The sequence below is a fragment of the Anolis carolinensis genome, unplaced genomic scaffold, assembly GCF_035594765.1.
Source record: "Anolis carolinensis isolate JA03-04 unplaced genomic scaffold, rAnoCar3.1.pri scaffold_72, whole genome shotgun sequence".
Classification (NCBI taxonomy): domain Eukaryota; kingdom Metazoa; phylum Chordata; class Lepidosauria; order Squamata; family Dactyloidae; genus Anolis; species Anolis carolinensis.
In genome coordinates this window covers 60001-72500 of record NW_026943881.1, presented here as the reverse complement: position 1 = coordinate 72500, position 12500 = coordinate 60001, and the positions used below count along the sequence as shown (strand labels likewise).

At 40.0% G+C, this 12500-nt stretch overlaps 1 protein-coding gene across 1 annotated transcript in view; it reads left to right on the top strand.

Moving 5' to 3' along the window:
- The window catches only part of LOC134295057 (Fanconi anemia group A protein-like), a 20464-nt gene that overhangs the window by 3443 nt on the left and 4521 nt on the right, over positions 1–12500 (top strand). The window contains exons 4-11 of the mRNA XM_062967000.1: positions 983–1059; positions 4021–4162; positions 4281–4414; positions 7359–7538; positions 8489–8562; positions 8656–8808; positions 9032–9122; positions 10698–10858. Of these exons, the coding sequence (XP_062823070.1) occupies positions 983–1059; positions 4021–4162; positions 4281–4414; positions 7359–7538; positions 8489–8562; positions 8656–8808; positions 9032–9122; positions 10698–10858 (1012 nt within the window). The remainder of the gene's footprint in view (positions 1–982; positions 1060–4020; positions 4163–4280; positions 4415–7358; positions 7539–8488; positions 8563–8655; positions 8809–9031; positions 9123–10697; positions 10859–12500) is intronic.

The following is a 12500-nucleotide window of genomic DNA, read 5'->3' as shown; positions in this document are numbered from 1 at the left end:
GGAAACATTTACCTTTACCTTTTTGTATGTTTTGAATTGTATTAGTCTTTGTTCAATTGTGAACCTCTTTGAGTTCCAATTTTGATATGGAAACAACAACAACAACAACAGGACACCAACTCTCCTAGGCTTCAGGAAAGCCTTAAAGACATGGTTGCGCACACAAGCTTTTAATGAATGAGAACATGGACTTTACATGACCTGTACCAAGACTTACGTTGAGAATTCTGGATGTGAATGGATTTTAATCTTGGATATGCTTAAAATTTTATATAATGTGATTTTATTTTGTAATGGTATCTGTTTTATATGAATTGTTGTTTTGTACACTGTTTTTAGGCATTGAATTTTTGCCTATTTATTGTAAGCCGCCTTGAGTCCCCCCTGGGAGAAAGGCAGGGTAAAAATGATGTAAATAAATAACTAAATAAATAAATAAAGGTGAGGTATAAGTTTCATAAATAAATAAATAGGATGCTAGCTGTTAAGCAGCCAGCGAGAGAGTCCATGTCCTCTTGACGTCGCCTTCATTGAATGTCCTGTGCATAAAAGGCCTTGAAGTTACAGACGCCTTTAGAAATCATTGACTGCCTTATTCCAATTCTATTGGAACTGTTGGTTATTTTTATTTATCAGTTGCAGATAAAGGAGCCGTGGTGGTGCAGTGGGTTAAACCCTTGTGCCAGATGGACTGCTGACCTAAAGGTTGGGTTGCTGACCTGAAGGTTGCCGGTTCGAATCCGTGAGATGGGATGAGCTCCCATCTGTCAGCTCTAGCTTGTGGGAACATGCGTGAAGACTCCCAGCAGGATGGTAACACATTCTGACATCGCTTGGACAACGTCTTTGTACATGGCCAAATCTCTCACACCAGAAGCGACTTGCAATATGTTCTCAAGTCGCTTCTGACACAATTTAAAAAATTGATTAGCAGCCCTGGCCTTACATTGTGTGAATTGAGTTTTCTTTTTCTTTCCATCAGTTTCCGATGCCATTCCTCTCCAGAGAGAGTGGAGCTTTGCTCGGACAAATGCGGTGCTCGCCTTGCTCTACCGCAAAGTAAGTCTTCCTTAATTGGGGTTTGACTGCAAGCATTTCACAGTCGTCCTGCTCCTTTTAAAAACTACCATATATACTCGAGTATAAGCCGACCCGAATATAAGCCACAAAAAAGTTTTGTTGTTTTGTGGATCGCCGTGATGCCATCACTCTTTTATATATATAGATCTATGTTTTGAGTTTACAACCTATGATGTGCACTTTGCTAATCTACTATTGCAACCTCACTGTTTTTAAATTCTATGTTTTTAATAAGTGTGTTTTTATTCTTTTTGGTTAATGTGCAAATATTACAATGGGTGCATGTTATTGTTTATTGATGTATTGAATATTGTTATTGTTTTGTATTTGATATTTCTGTGAGCCGCCCCGAGTCCCCTCTGGGGGAGATGGTGGCGAGATACAAATAAATGTATTATTATTATTATTATTACTATTATTATTATTATTATTATTAACCAGTTTTTACCACAAAAAAACTGGGAAAACATTGACTCCAGTATAAGCCGAGGGTGGTAAATTTCAGAAATAAAAATAGATACCAATAAAATTACATTAATTGAGGCATCAGTAGGTTAAATGTTTTTGAATATTTACATAAAGTTCAAATTTAAGATAAGACTGTCCAACTCTGATCAAATCATTATTCTCATCTTCTTCAGTGTAAATGTGCTTATGTATCCTTTTAATAATAATAGAGTAAAATAATACCTGAAATAATAGTAATAATAATAATAAATACAGGAAAATAATACATGTAATAATAGAGTAAAATAATAAATGCAATAATAGTAATAATAATAATTATAATAAGATCAGAGTGAAATAATAAATGTAATAATAATAATAATAGAGTAAAATAATAATAATAATAATAATAATAATAATAATAATAATAATAATTGTGCGGTTTTCTGGCATTGTGTATTTCTGCCGCTTCTGTGACTGTTCATTTGGGTTTTGATGATTCCGTAGCCCACTTGTCGATGGATGTCCAGAATCAGCAGCATCCACCGCGGTCCTTTTTATCCTGGGTGACGACCGAGCCAGTATAGACTTCGTTTGGGTTTGATTCTCCATAATGCTAATGGGTTAGGTGCTCTTGGTTGTGCTCCTCAGCTGAGGCCTCTCTGGCTTGGTTGGACCTGCCGGTAGTTACACTACCGCCAGCACAGCCCTCAGTCATCATGATTCATTGGAACTTATGCCTCAAGTACCACCTGCCAGCAGCAAAGAACTGGTGGGATCACAAACCTGCAAAAGTATTGGAAAATGAGCACGCAAAGATACTGTGGGACTTCCGAATCCAGACTGACAAAGTTCTGGAACACAACACACCAGACATCACAGTTGTGGAAAAGAACAAGGTTTGGATCATTGATGTTGCCATCCCAGGTGACAGTCGCATTGACGAAAAACAACAGGAAAAACTCAGCCGCTATCAGGACCTCAAGATTGAACTTCAAAGACTCTGGCAGAAACCAGTGCAGGTGGTCCCGGTGGTGATGGGCACACTGGGTGCCGTGCCAAAAGATCTCAGCCGGCATTTGGAAACAATAGACATTGACAAAATCACCATCTGCCAACTGCAAAAGGCCACCCTGCTGGGATCTGCACGCATCATCCGAAAATACATCACACAGTCCTAGACACTTGGGAAGTGTTCGACTTGTGATTTTGTGAAACGAAACCCAGCATATCTATCTTGTTTGCTGTGTCATACAACGTCGTTGTGTCAATAATAATAATAATAATAATAATAATAATTTTATTTTTATACCCCGCCACCATCTCCCCAGAGGGACTCGGGGCGGCTCACAGATATAAAACCAGCATACAGAGTATCAAATACAAAAAACACAAAAATAAAATTAAAAGGCATAAAATAAAATCACAGTCATTATAAAACACATGATAAAACACAGCAATACCCTAGCACTCAAGACCTAGCTCTTTACTAGAGCTTTTAATCTATGTTAATTTTATCAATATTTGTATGTATGTATTTTTATCCTTTACAATTTTATCTTGTAAATCGCCTAGAGCATCTTGGATGGAGGGCGATTAATAAGTAATTAAATGATGATGATGATGATGATGATGATGATGATGGTTAATAAAATCATACAATGGATTGGGCAAAGTGCACTGAGTGAAAAAACAACAAAACCCAAAACAAAACAACAACAAAAAAGAGAAAATGGAAAAGCAAAGGAAAAATAAATGCAATACAGTAGAATCTCACTTATCCAACACTCACTTATCCAACGTTCTGGATTATCCAACACATTTTTGTAGTCAATGTTTTCAATATATCATGATATTTTGGTGCTACATTCGTAAATACAGTAATTACTACATAGCATTAATGTGTAATGAACTACTTTTTCTGTCAAATTTGTTGTATAACATGATGTTTTGGTGCTTAATTAGTAAAATCATAAACTATTTTGATGTTTAATATGCTTTTTCTTAATCTCTCCTTATTATCCAACTTATTCACTTATCCAACATTCTGCTGGCCCGTTTATGTTGGATGAGACTCTACTGTAGTAGCAACAATAATAGAGAAAAATAATAAATGTAATAATACCAATAATAATAGAGAAAAATAATAAATATACCATATATTCTTGAGTATAAGCTGACCCAAATATAAGCCATCCAGGACTCTCACCTGAGTATAAGCCGAGGGGTCTTTTTCAGTCTTAAAAAAAGGGCTGAAAAACTAGGCTTATACTCGAGTATATACAGTATACTGCTTTTGCTCAATAAAACTACAAAAGACTGTCAATAGCAAGGTGAACTATTCTGAGGTGCGACACCCCTCAACCACTTTGGCCTCCAACCAAACATAACACTGCTCACTCAGGAGCAAACTATCTGCTGACTCTTGAGATGGTTTTCCATCTTCCTTGCTTGGATGGTGAAAGGCGTTTCTGGCTTTGTCTCCCCTTGTAGTTGTTTGTGCCCTTCAAGCCGGAGGAGTTGGTCCGCCATTTGCAGCACGTCCTGGAGACGAGCGAAGTCAACTGGCATCACGTCCTCTCCTGCGTTTCCACGCTGCTGGTCTGCCAGTCGGGAGCCGCACCACTGATTAAAGGTAGATACCGAGTCCGTGGTTGGATCGGACTTTGGCATTTTGAGCCCACATACTGTTTTGTTTTCACTTTGGGAAAAAGGTGGGAGACGTGTGTGTTATGGGGAAGTCTTTTTCCCAGACTTCCTGAGCCATCTGCTGAAGAAAGGCTTTGAGGACTATGACTTGGAAAGCATGATGACGGCGTTCCTGATCGCGCGCCAGGCTGGCCTGGAGGGTCCTGCCGTTTTCATGCCTTACGCAGAATGGTTTAAGGTAAGAGCCTAAGATAGATCATGAGTTCTGACATTAAATTGCCTCATTTATGGTCCTAACCATACAGGTTTGCATTGGCGGACCCAAAGAGACATCTCAGGAATTTGCTATGTCCTCTGCCACAATTACCCATTGAATTTTGACTTGTGAGTTTTAACCTGCTTTATACTAGTGTGGTCTTGTGAGTATTTTTTTTTTGGCCCAGTTCCTTTTAGGAGCCAATCCTGGATTTTACTAAAGTATGACTATTTTACCGTGTTTCCCCGAAAATAAGACAGTGTCTTATATTATTTTTTACTCCCAAAGATGCGCTAGGTCTTATTTTCAGGGGATGTCTTATTTTTCTATGAAGAAGAATTCATATCCATTGTTGAACAAAAAAAAATGAACATTTATTCTATACTGTACAGAAGTTGTCATCACAAACCAACATAACTAAACCAGACAAACTGTGACCCCTGTCAAGAATTTCTTGTTACTACCATTATTTACATATACAACTGGTATGTAAGCCGCCCCAAGTCCCTCTGGGGAGATGGAGGCGGGGTATAAAAATAAAATAATAATTATTATTATTATTTTATTTTATTGTATGACGCAGCAAACAAGATAGATATGCTGGATTTCGTATCACAAAATCACAAGTCAAACACTTCCCAAGTGTCTAGGACTGTGTGATGTATTTATTATTATTATTATTATTATTATTATTATTATTATTATTATTATTATTATTATTTTATTATGACACAGCAAACAAGATAGATATGCTGGATTTCGTATTGCAAAATCACAAGTCGAACACTTCCCAAGTGTCTAGGACTGTGTGATACATTATTATTATTATTATTATTATTATGTACATTTACCAACCCTGCATGCTACGGTGTTTTGTTTGACGGGCGCCGGGCATGCTTCCAAACAAAAACTTTGCTAGGTCTTACTTTCAGGGGAGGCCTTATATTTAGCAATTTAGCAAAACCTCTACTAGGTCTTATTTTTTGGGGATGTCTTACTTTCAGGGAAACAGGGTATGTGATCTTATTAGTTTTTATGATCTATTCTATTGTTGATTGATTTGTTTTATTGTTGTGTTTTTACATTGTTTGTTTATCCTGGGCTTGGCCCCATGTAAGCCGCCCCAAGTCCCTTTGGGGAGATGGGGCTGGGTATAAAAATAAAAATAAAATAATAAGAATAATTATTATTGTATGTTATATCATCATCATCATCTATCACCTGTGGCCGAGTATGATTGTCTTCCAAGACTTGGTAGTGGGTCTTCAAATAGCTGTAAAGGCCTATTCTGGATCCGCATAGTCTTTTGCAGTTTTTGTGTGTGTCAGGAGCAACTTGAGAAACTGCAAGTTGCTTCTGATGTGAGAGAATTCGTTGTCTGCAAGGATGTTGCCCAGAGGTGAATGTTTTGATGTTTTACGATCCTTGTGGTTGGCTTATCTCATGTCCCTGCATGGGGAGCTGGAGTTGACAGAGGGAAGTCACCTGCTCTCCCGGCAACCTGTGGGTCAGCAGTCCTGCCGGCACAAGGATTTAGCCCATTGTGTCACCGGGGGCTCTATCTTTTGCATTGAGGACATACATTTCCAGATAGAAGGTGGTCCCGACAAGGGTTTGCTTGGGACGTATCTCTCTTTTCCCCTTCATTCGTGCCTCTGCAAAATCCACAGCACTGTTGGTAACAGCTGACCTCCAGTTCCAATGATCGAAAGTCAGGGCTTCCTAGTTCTCTCGCCATGTTCCTGCCACATTTTTATGGTTAGCTCTAAGCCCATCTGTCCTCTGAAATTCCATTTTCCATTCTTGAACTGAGAGTAGAGTAACTGCTTTGCGAGACGGTGATCGGACCTTTGGACAACTTGGCATCCGGTCCCACGAAGTTGAAGGCAGAGAATCATCGCTTCAGTGCTGGTGGTCTTTGCTTATATGTATTTAGTAAACAGTTAAAAACATGGCTTTTCCAGTGTGCATTGGAATAATTAACCCCACGACAGACCCCTCCTATAGAAATACCGCTTTTCTGCATTTTGTTTTGCCCCGGTATTGGAAACAACTTGACTCCCTACCCCAACTCTTCTAGATAACTCCTCAACACTTTGCCCAGATACCTTATTAAAAGGTTTTGTATTTTTTGCATTTTGTATACTTTTGCATTTTTTGACTTGACCGGCCCCCTTTCTATCTAATAGTGGGGATGTTTGTTTTACCATTTTACCGTTTTATTTTGCTATGATCTATGTCATAGGGGTTGCTATGATCTATGTCAGAGGTTGTGAGGTCTGTTGGAAACTAGGCAAGTGGGGTGTATATATCATCCTGCTGGGAGGCTTCTCATGTCCCCACAAGCTAGAGCTGACAGACAGGAGCTCACACCATCTTGCAGATTTGAACCGCAAACCTTCAGGTCAGCAGTTCAACTGGCACAAGGGTTTAACCCATTGAGCCACCATGACTCCAATATATATAATAATATAATAATAATAATATAATATATAATAATAATTCTTATTGTTTTATTTCTTCTTCTTCTTCTTCTTTCCTCTATTTTTATTTTTATTTCCTCTATTATTATTTTATTGTATGACACAGCAAACAAGATAGATATGCTGGATTTCGTATCACAAAATCACAAGTCGAACACTTCCCAAGCATTTAGGACTGTGTGATGTATTTTTGGATGAAATTATTATTATTATTATTATTATTATTATTATTATTATTATTATTATTATTATTATTATTTAGCTGAGTTGGATAAAAGAGAAGGGATGGAAGATACTATTTTTTAAAGACAGCAGGGATTCTTACAGCAAATGCAGGGCTGGAATGGAATATAGTTGATGCCAAAACTATGTTTCCTCCTTTGATGAGCATTTTTAGCCATCGCTTTTTAGATCTGTGTGTTAAGCAGCCCGCTCTTTTGCAGCTTCAGTACGTCGTGCCCCTTCTTTGCTCGGAAGCCCGAAATACAAGCTGGGAAGGCAGCATGGATGATGACCTTCCATGGAAAACATTATCCCGCCCCAGCTTCTGCTACTCAAAAGCTGCCTTGTGCTTATGGAAGCATCCCCTTTTCAAAGAACTATTGTGGGAAAAAGCCTTCCAGGTAAATACTGAGCGTGTGACTTGGTCCAGGTAGTAGTGTCCACTTTTCAACCTGTCATCAAAAAGTCTAATTCCATGTTCTCTGGAGTGGTTTTGCTTTCGTTGTTTAGATGCTGGTTGATAGGCTCTGACTGTAGGTCATGATATTTGCTGAATCAGGTGTAGCTGGAGGTTGGTTTGGTCATTTTTCACAGTTTCCAAAGTAAAGCATGGGCTGGTCCATGAGGTCACAAAGAGTCAGAAGTGACTGAATGAATAAACAACAACAATAAAGTCTGGGGACACAGGAAGCAGAAACTAATGATAAGGGTGACATTTCCCAGGAGTTCGAACATCAACAAGTTCCATGTGTTTCTGGCAGTGACTCAGAGGAGTCTTCCTTAGATAGAGATACAAGGTTAAGGTTAAAGGTTCATCGTCCCAGACGTTCCCTTAGAATCGCTAACAAACACGTGGGAACTCAAGGGCAGAGAAATGCTTTTTTGGCTTGTAAACATGGGTAAATACGGGAGAGACAGGGGAAGATTTCAGATAAAGCAATGTTGATTTTTGAAAGCACATCTCCTGCCTTGTCTAAGGATTCTCGTTTATGTTCATGCCTGGAATCTGTGTTTTGGATTTTACGCTGAAGTTCATGTTGCCTTGTTTTCAGGACTAATTTCCTTTATCAGAGACTTGGGACTATATTCTGCAAATTGCTTTTACCTCTGGATTATAGCCTTTTTGACTGACTGCCTTTGCATTTGGATGTTTGCTTTCTTTACTGCTTTTTATTCGGACTTTGCTATCTTTTATCAATAAACTGTTTAAACCTAGCCTGCTGTGGTGGAGTGTGTGTTAAGAGCAAGGTGATCCAGCGCTGAGGTGCAACATCTCTTACTCCAGAGCCTGGGAGCCTCCACCAAGAAGGCCCTGTCTCTGAATCTCCCTGCCTTCCTTCTTTCCTCCCAGCTGACTCTCCAAGAATGGCTTCTGATGGAACTGGCAGTCTGTCCCGACGAAGACGTTCTTTCTGCCGTTGAGAGGTGAGGGCTTGGCTTGGACTCCGTCTGAAGCCGAGAGTGTGTGACTTTAAGGGCCCGTAATCAAAGTGGGGTTTTCTCTGTCTCTGTTTGCAGGCAGGACTTCCATTACTGGGCTCTGTACCAGCACTTTCTTCCTCTGTCTGTCGCTGCTGGCGGCTGCGAGGGAGACCTAAGAGAGGCCTGCGCCGTTCTCCTTGACGCCGTCTTGGATTTCGGACAGAGGGGCTCAGTGATACACACATCAAGGTCTGAGTTGCTTTTGCAAATATCTTTGGGAGCAAAGCAAAGCAAAGTATCTACCCCAAGAAGCCTTTTTACTAAAAGACTGATGTTTTTGGTTATATGTATTCATGTAGTTGAATGCAATCGACATTAGAGCAGCTGCATCCTATTTTCTGAGATGTTCCCAATGCATCCCTGTGTGATGCCACCATATATCTAACACTTCTGCCTTTGTTTCAAATTCTAGGTCTGAGTTGGGAAAGTGTAACCATCCAAATAATCCCAAACGTTCCACATTCCAGAGGAGAGGGAACCCCGATATCTACGCCAGATTGCAGGTGACTCAGATCTGCACACAGTCGTCTCTTGGGGCTTGTATGGTGACAATAATAATAATAATAATAATAATAATAATAATAATAATAATAATAATAATAATAATGTAATAATATTACATGTGACGACTCTGGTCAGTAAAGAATACACACAAAGGGTCAGAAAAATTCTCAAAAGCAAGCTCAATGGAGGCAACACCATCAAAGCCATAAACACCTGGGCCATACCTGTCATAAGATATACTGCTGGCATCATAAATTGGACACAGGCGGAACTGGACAATTTGGACAGAAAAACAAGAAAACTCATGACCATCCATCATTCCCTGCACCCTCGCAGTGATGTTGACCGGCTATATCTGCCTAGAAGATCAGGGGGCAGAGGACTCTTACAAGTCAAACAAGCAGTCAAAGAAGAAGAACATGCCCTGGCAGAATATGTAAAGCAAAGTGAAGAACCTGCTTTGATTGAAGTCAAAAATCAGAAACTCCTCAAAACACAACAGACAAAAAACCAGTACAAGAAAACCGCACTACAAACTAGTGCTGACAGATGGCACAAGAAAACATTGCATGGAAAGTTCCTTGACAAAACTGAAGGAAAAGCTGATAAAGAGAAGACCTGGCTCTGGCTCACGAATGGGACCCTGAAGAAGGAGACAGAAGGCCTGATCCTTGCAGCCCAGGAGCAAGACATCAGGACAAAGGCCATTCAGGCCAAGATCGAAAAATCAGCTGATGACCCAAAATGCAGACTGTGCAAGGAAACCGACGAAACCATTGATCATATCCTCAGCTGCTGTAAAAAAATCGCACAGACAGACTACAAACAGAGGCACAACTATGTGGCCCAAGTGATTCACTGGAACTTATGCCTCAAGTACCACCTCCCAGCAGAAAAGAACTGGTGGGATCACAAACCTGCAAAAGTCTTGGAAAATGAGCACGCAAAGATACTGTGGGACTTACGAATCCAGACTGACAAAGTTCTGGAACACAACACACCAGACATCACAGTTGTGGAAAAGAAAACGGTTTGGATCATGGATGTCGCCATCCCAGGTGACAGTCGCATTGACGAAAAACAACAGGAAAAACTCAGCCGCTATCAGGACCTCAAGATTGAACTTCAAAGACTCTGGCAGAAACCAGTGCAGGTGGTCCCGGTGGTGATGGGCACACTGGGTGCCGTGCCAAAAGATCTCAGCCGGCATTTGGAAACAATAGACATTGACAAAATCACGATCTGCCAACTGCAAAAGGCCACCCTGCTGGGATCTGCACGCATCATCCGAAAATACATCACACAGTCCTAGACACTTGGGAAGTGTTCGACTTGTGATTTTGTGATATGAAATCCAGCATATATATCTTGTTTGCTGTGACATAATAAAATAACAATAATAATTCTTTATTTCTAGACTGCCCTCTCTCCCCAGAGGGACTTGAGCCTTCACTCACCAAACTACAGATCCCAAGATTACATAACATTGAACTATGACAATTTAATTACAGATATCTCAAATTAATTACAGGTATCTCAAATAGGAGCTCTATCCTCTATTGCCTTGTTTTCAGGAGATGCTGCTGGAGCTGGAGCTGGAGCGCAGGAGAGCCTGGCCTGTGTCCGGTGGCGGCAAAGAGGAGCTCCTCTTGTTCCGGGTTTTCCAGAAGAGGCTCAAAGGGTTGAAGAGCGGGGAAGAAATGCACCGGCAGCAAGAACTGTTCCTTCAAACCAGGTGAAGTCACGCAGTCTGCGAGGGACACCGAGGCCCCATCTCCACTGTTTATTTTACCTGTTTGAGGATGTTGTTTACATATGTACTGCTTGTTCTTTGGGCTTGTCCCCATGTTAGCCGCCCCAAGTCCCTGCAGGGAGATGGAGGCGGGATAGAAAAATAAAGTATTTTTAGTATCAGAAGTGACTTGAGAAACTGCAAGTCGCTTCTGGTGTGAGAGAATTGGCTGTCTGCAAGGACGTTGCCCAGAGGATGCCTGGATGTTTGATGTTTTTACCATCATTGTGGGGGTTACTCTGGATTACAACAACAACAACAACACATTATTATTATTATTATTATTATTATTATTATTATTATTATTATTATTATTTTATGACACAGCAAACAAGATAGATATGCTGGATTTCGTACTGTGTCATTATTATTATTATTATTATTATTATTATTATTATTATTATTATTATTATTATTACTATTTTACCTGTCTCTCCTTTCGGCTCCAGGCAGGACACAGCATTGTCAAATACATCTATAAAATTATATATTAAAACATAGTAATATATATTATTATTATTTCGTGTCAGGAGCGACTTGAGAAACAGCAAGTCGCTTCTGGTGAGAGAGAATTGGCCGTCTGCAAGGACGTTGCCCAGAGGACGCCTAGATGTTTGATGTTTTTACCATCGTTGTGGGGGCTTCTCTGGATTACAACAATCCTGGATTACATCATCATCATAATCATCATCATTGTTGTTGTTGTTATTATTATTTATTTACCTGTCCTTTCGGCTCCAGGCAAGACACAGCATAATCAAATAGATATATAAAATTGCATATTAAAACATAGTAATTATACAGTAGAGTCTCACTTATCCAACACTCGCTTATCCAACATTCTGGATTATCCAACGCATTTTTGTAGTCAATGTTTTCAATATATCGTGATATTTTGGTGCTAAATTCGTAAATACAGTAATTACTATGTAGCATTACTGCGTATTGAACTACTTTTTCTGTCAAATGTGTTGTATAACATGATGTTCTGGTGCTTAATTTGTAAAATCATAACCTAATTTGATGTTTAATAGGCTTTTTCTTAATCTCTCCTTATTATCCAACATATTCACTTATCCAACGTTCTGTCGGCCCGTTTACGTTGGATAAGTGAGACTCTACTGTATTATTATTTCGTGTCAGGAGCGACTTGAGAAACAGCAAGTCGCTTCTGGTGAGAGAGAATTGGCTGTCTGCAAGGACGTTGCCCAGGGGACATTGCCCAGATGTTTTGGTGTTTTTACCATCCTGTGGGAGGCTTCTCTCATGTCCCCACACGGGGAGCTGGAGCTGACAGAGGGAGCTCATCTGCATCCTCTCTGGACTCGAATGAGCAACCTTCAGGTTAGCAGTCCTGCCGGCACAAGGGTTTAACCCATTGCGCCACTGGGTGCTCCAGTAAAATATATAAAAACATACATATTAAAATACCTGATACAAAAGTTATGAAAACTCTTAGAATCTACTTCCAGCCGTAGTTTTTCTCATGCGCTGCCATGTGGAAGCCTTCCTTGGAGATGGTGCCCCAGTGACATCTGGAGCATCCCTATCAGGACATGCTTTCCGTGTTGCTTAAATGGCACAT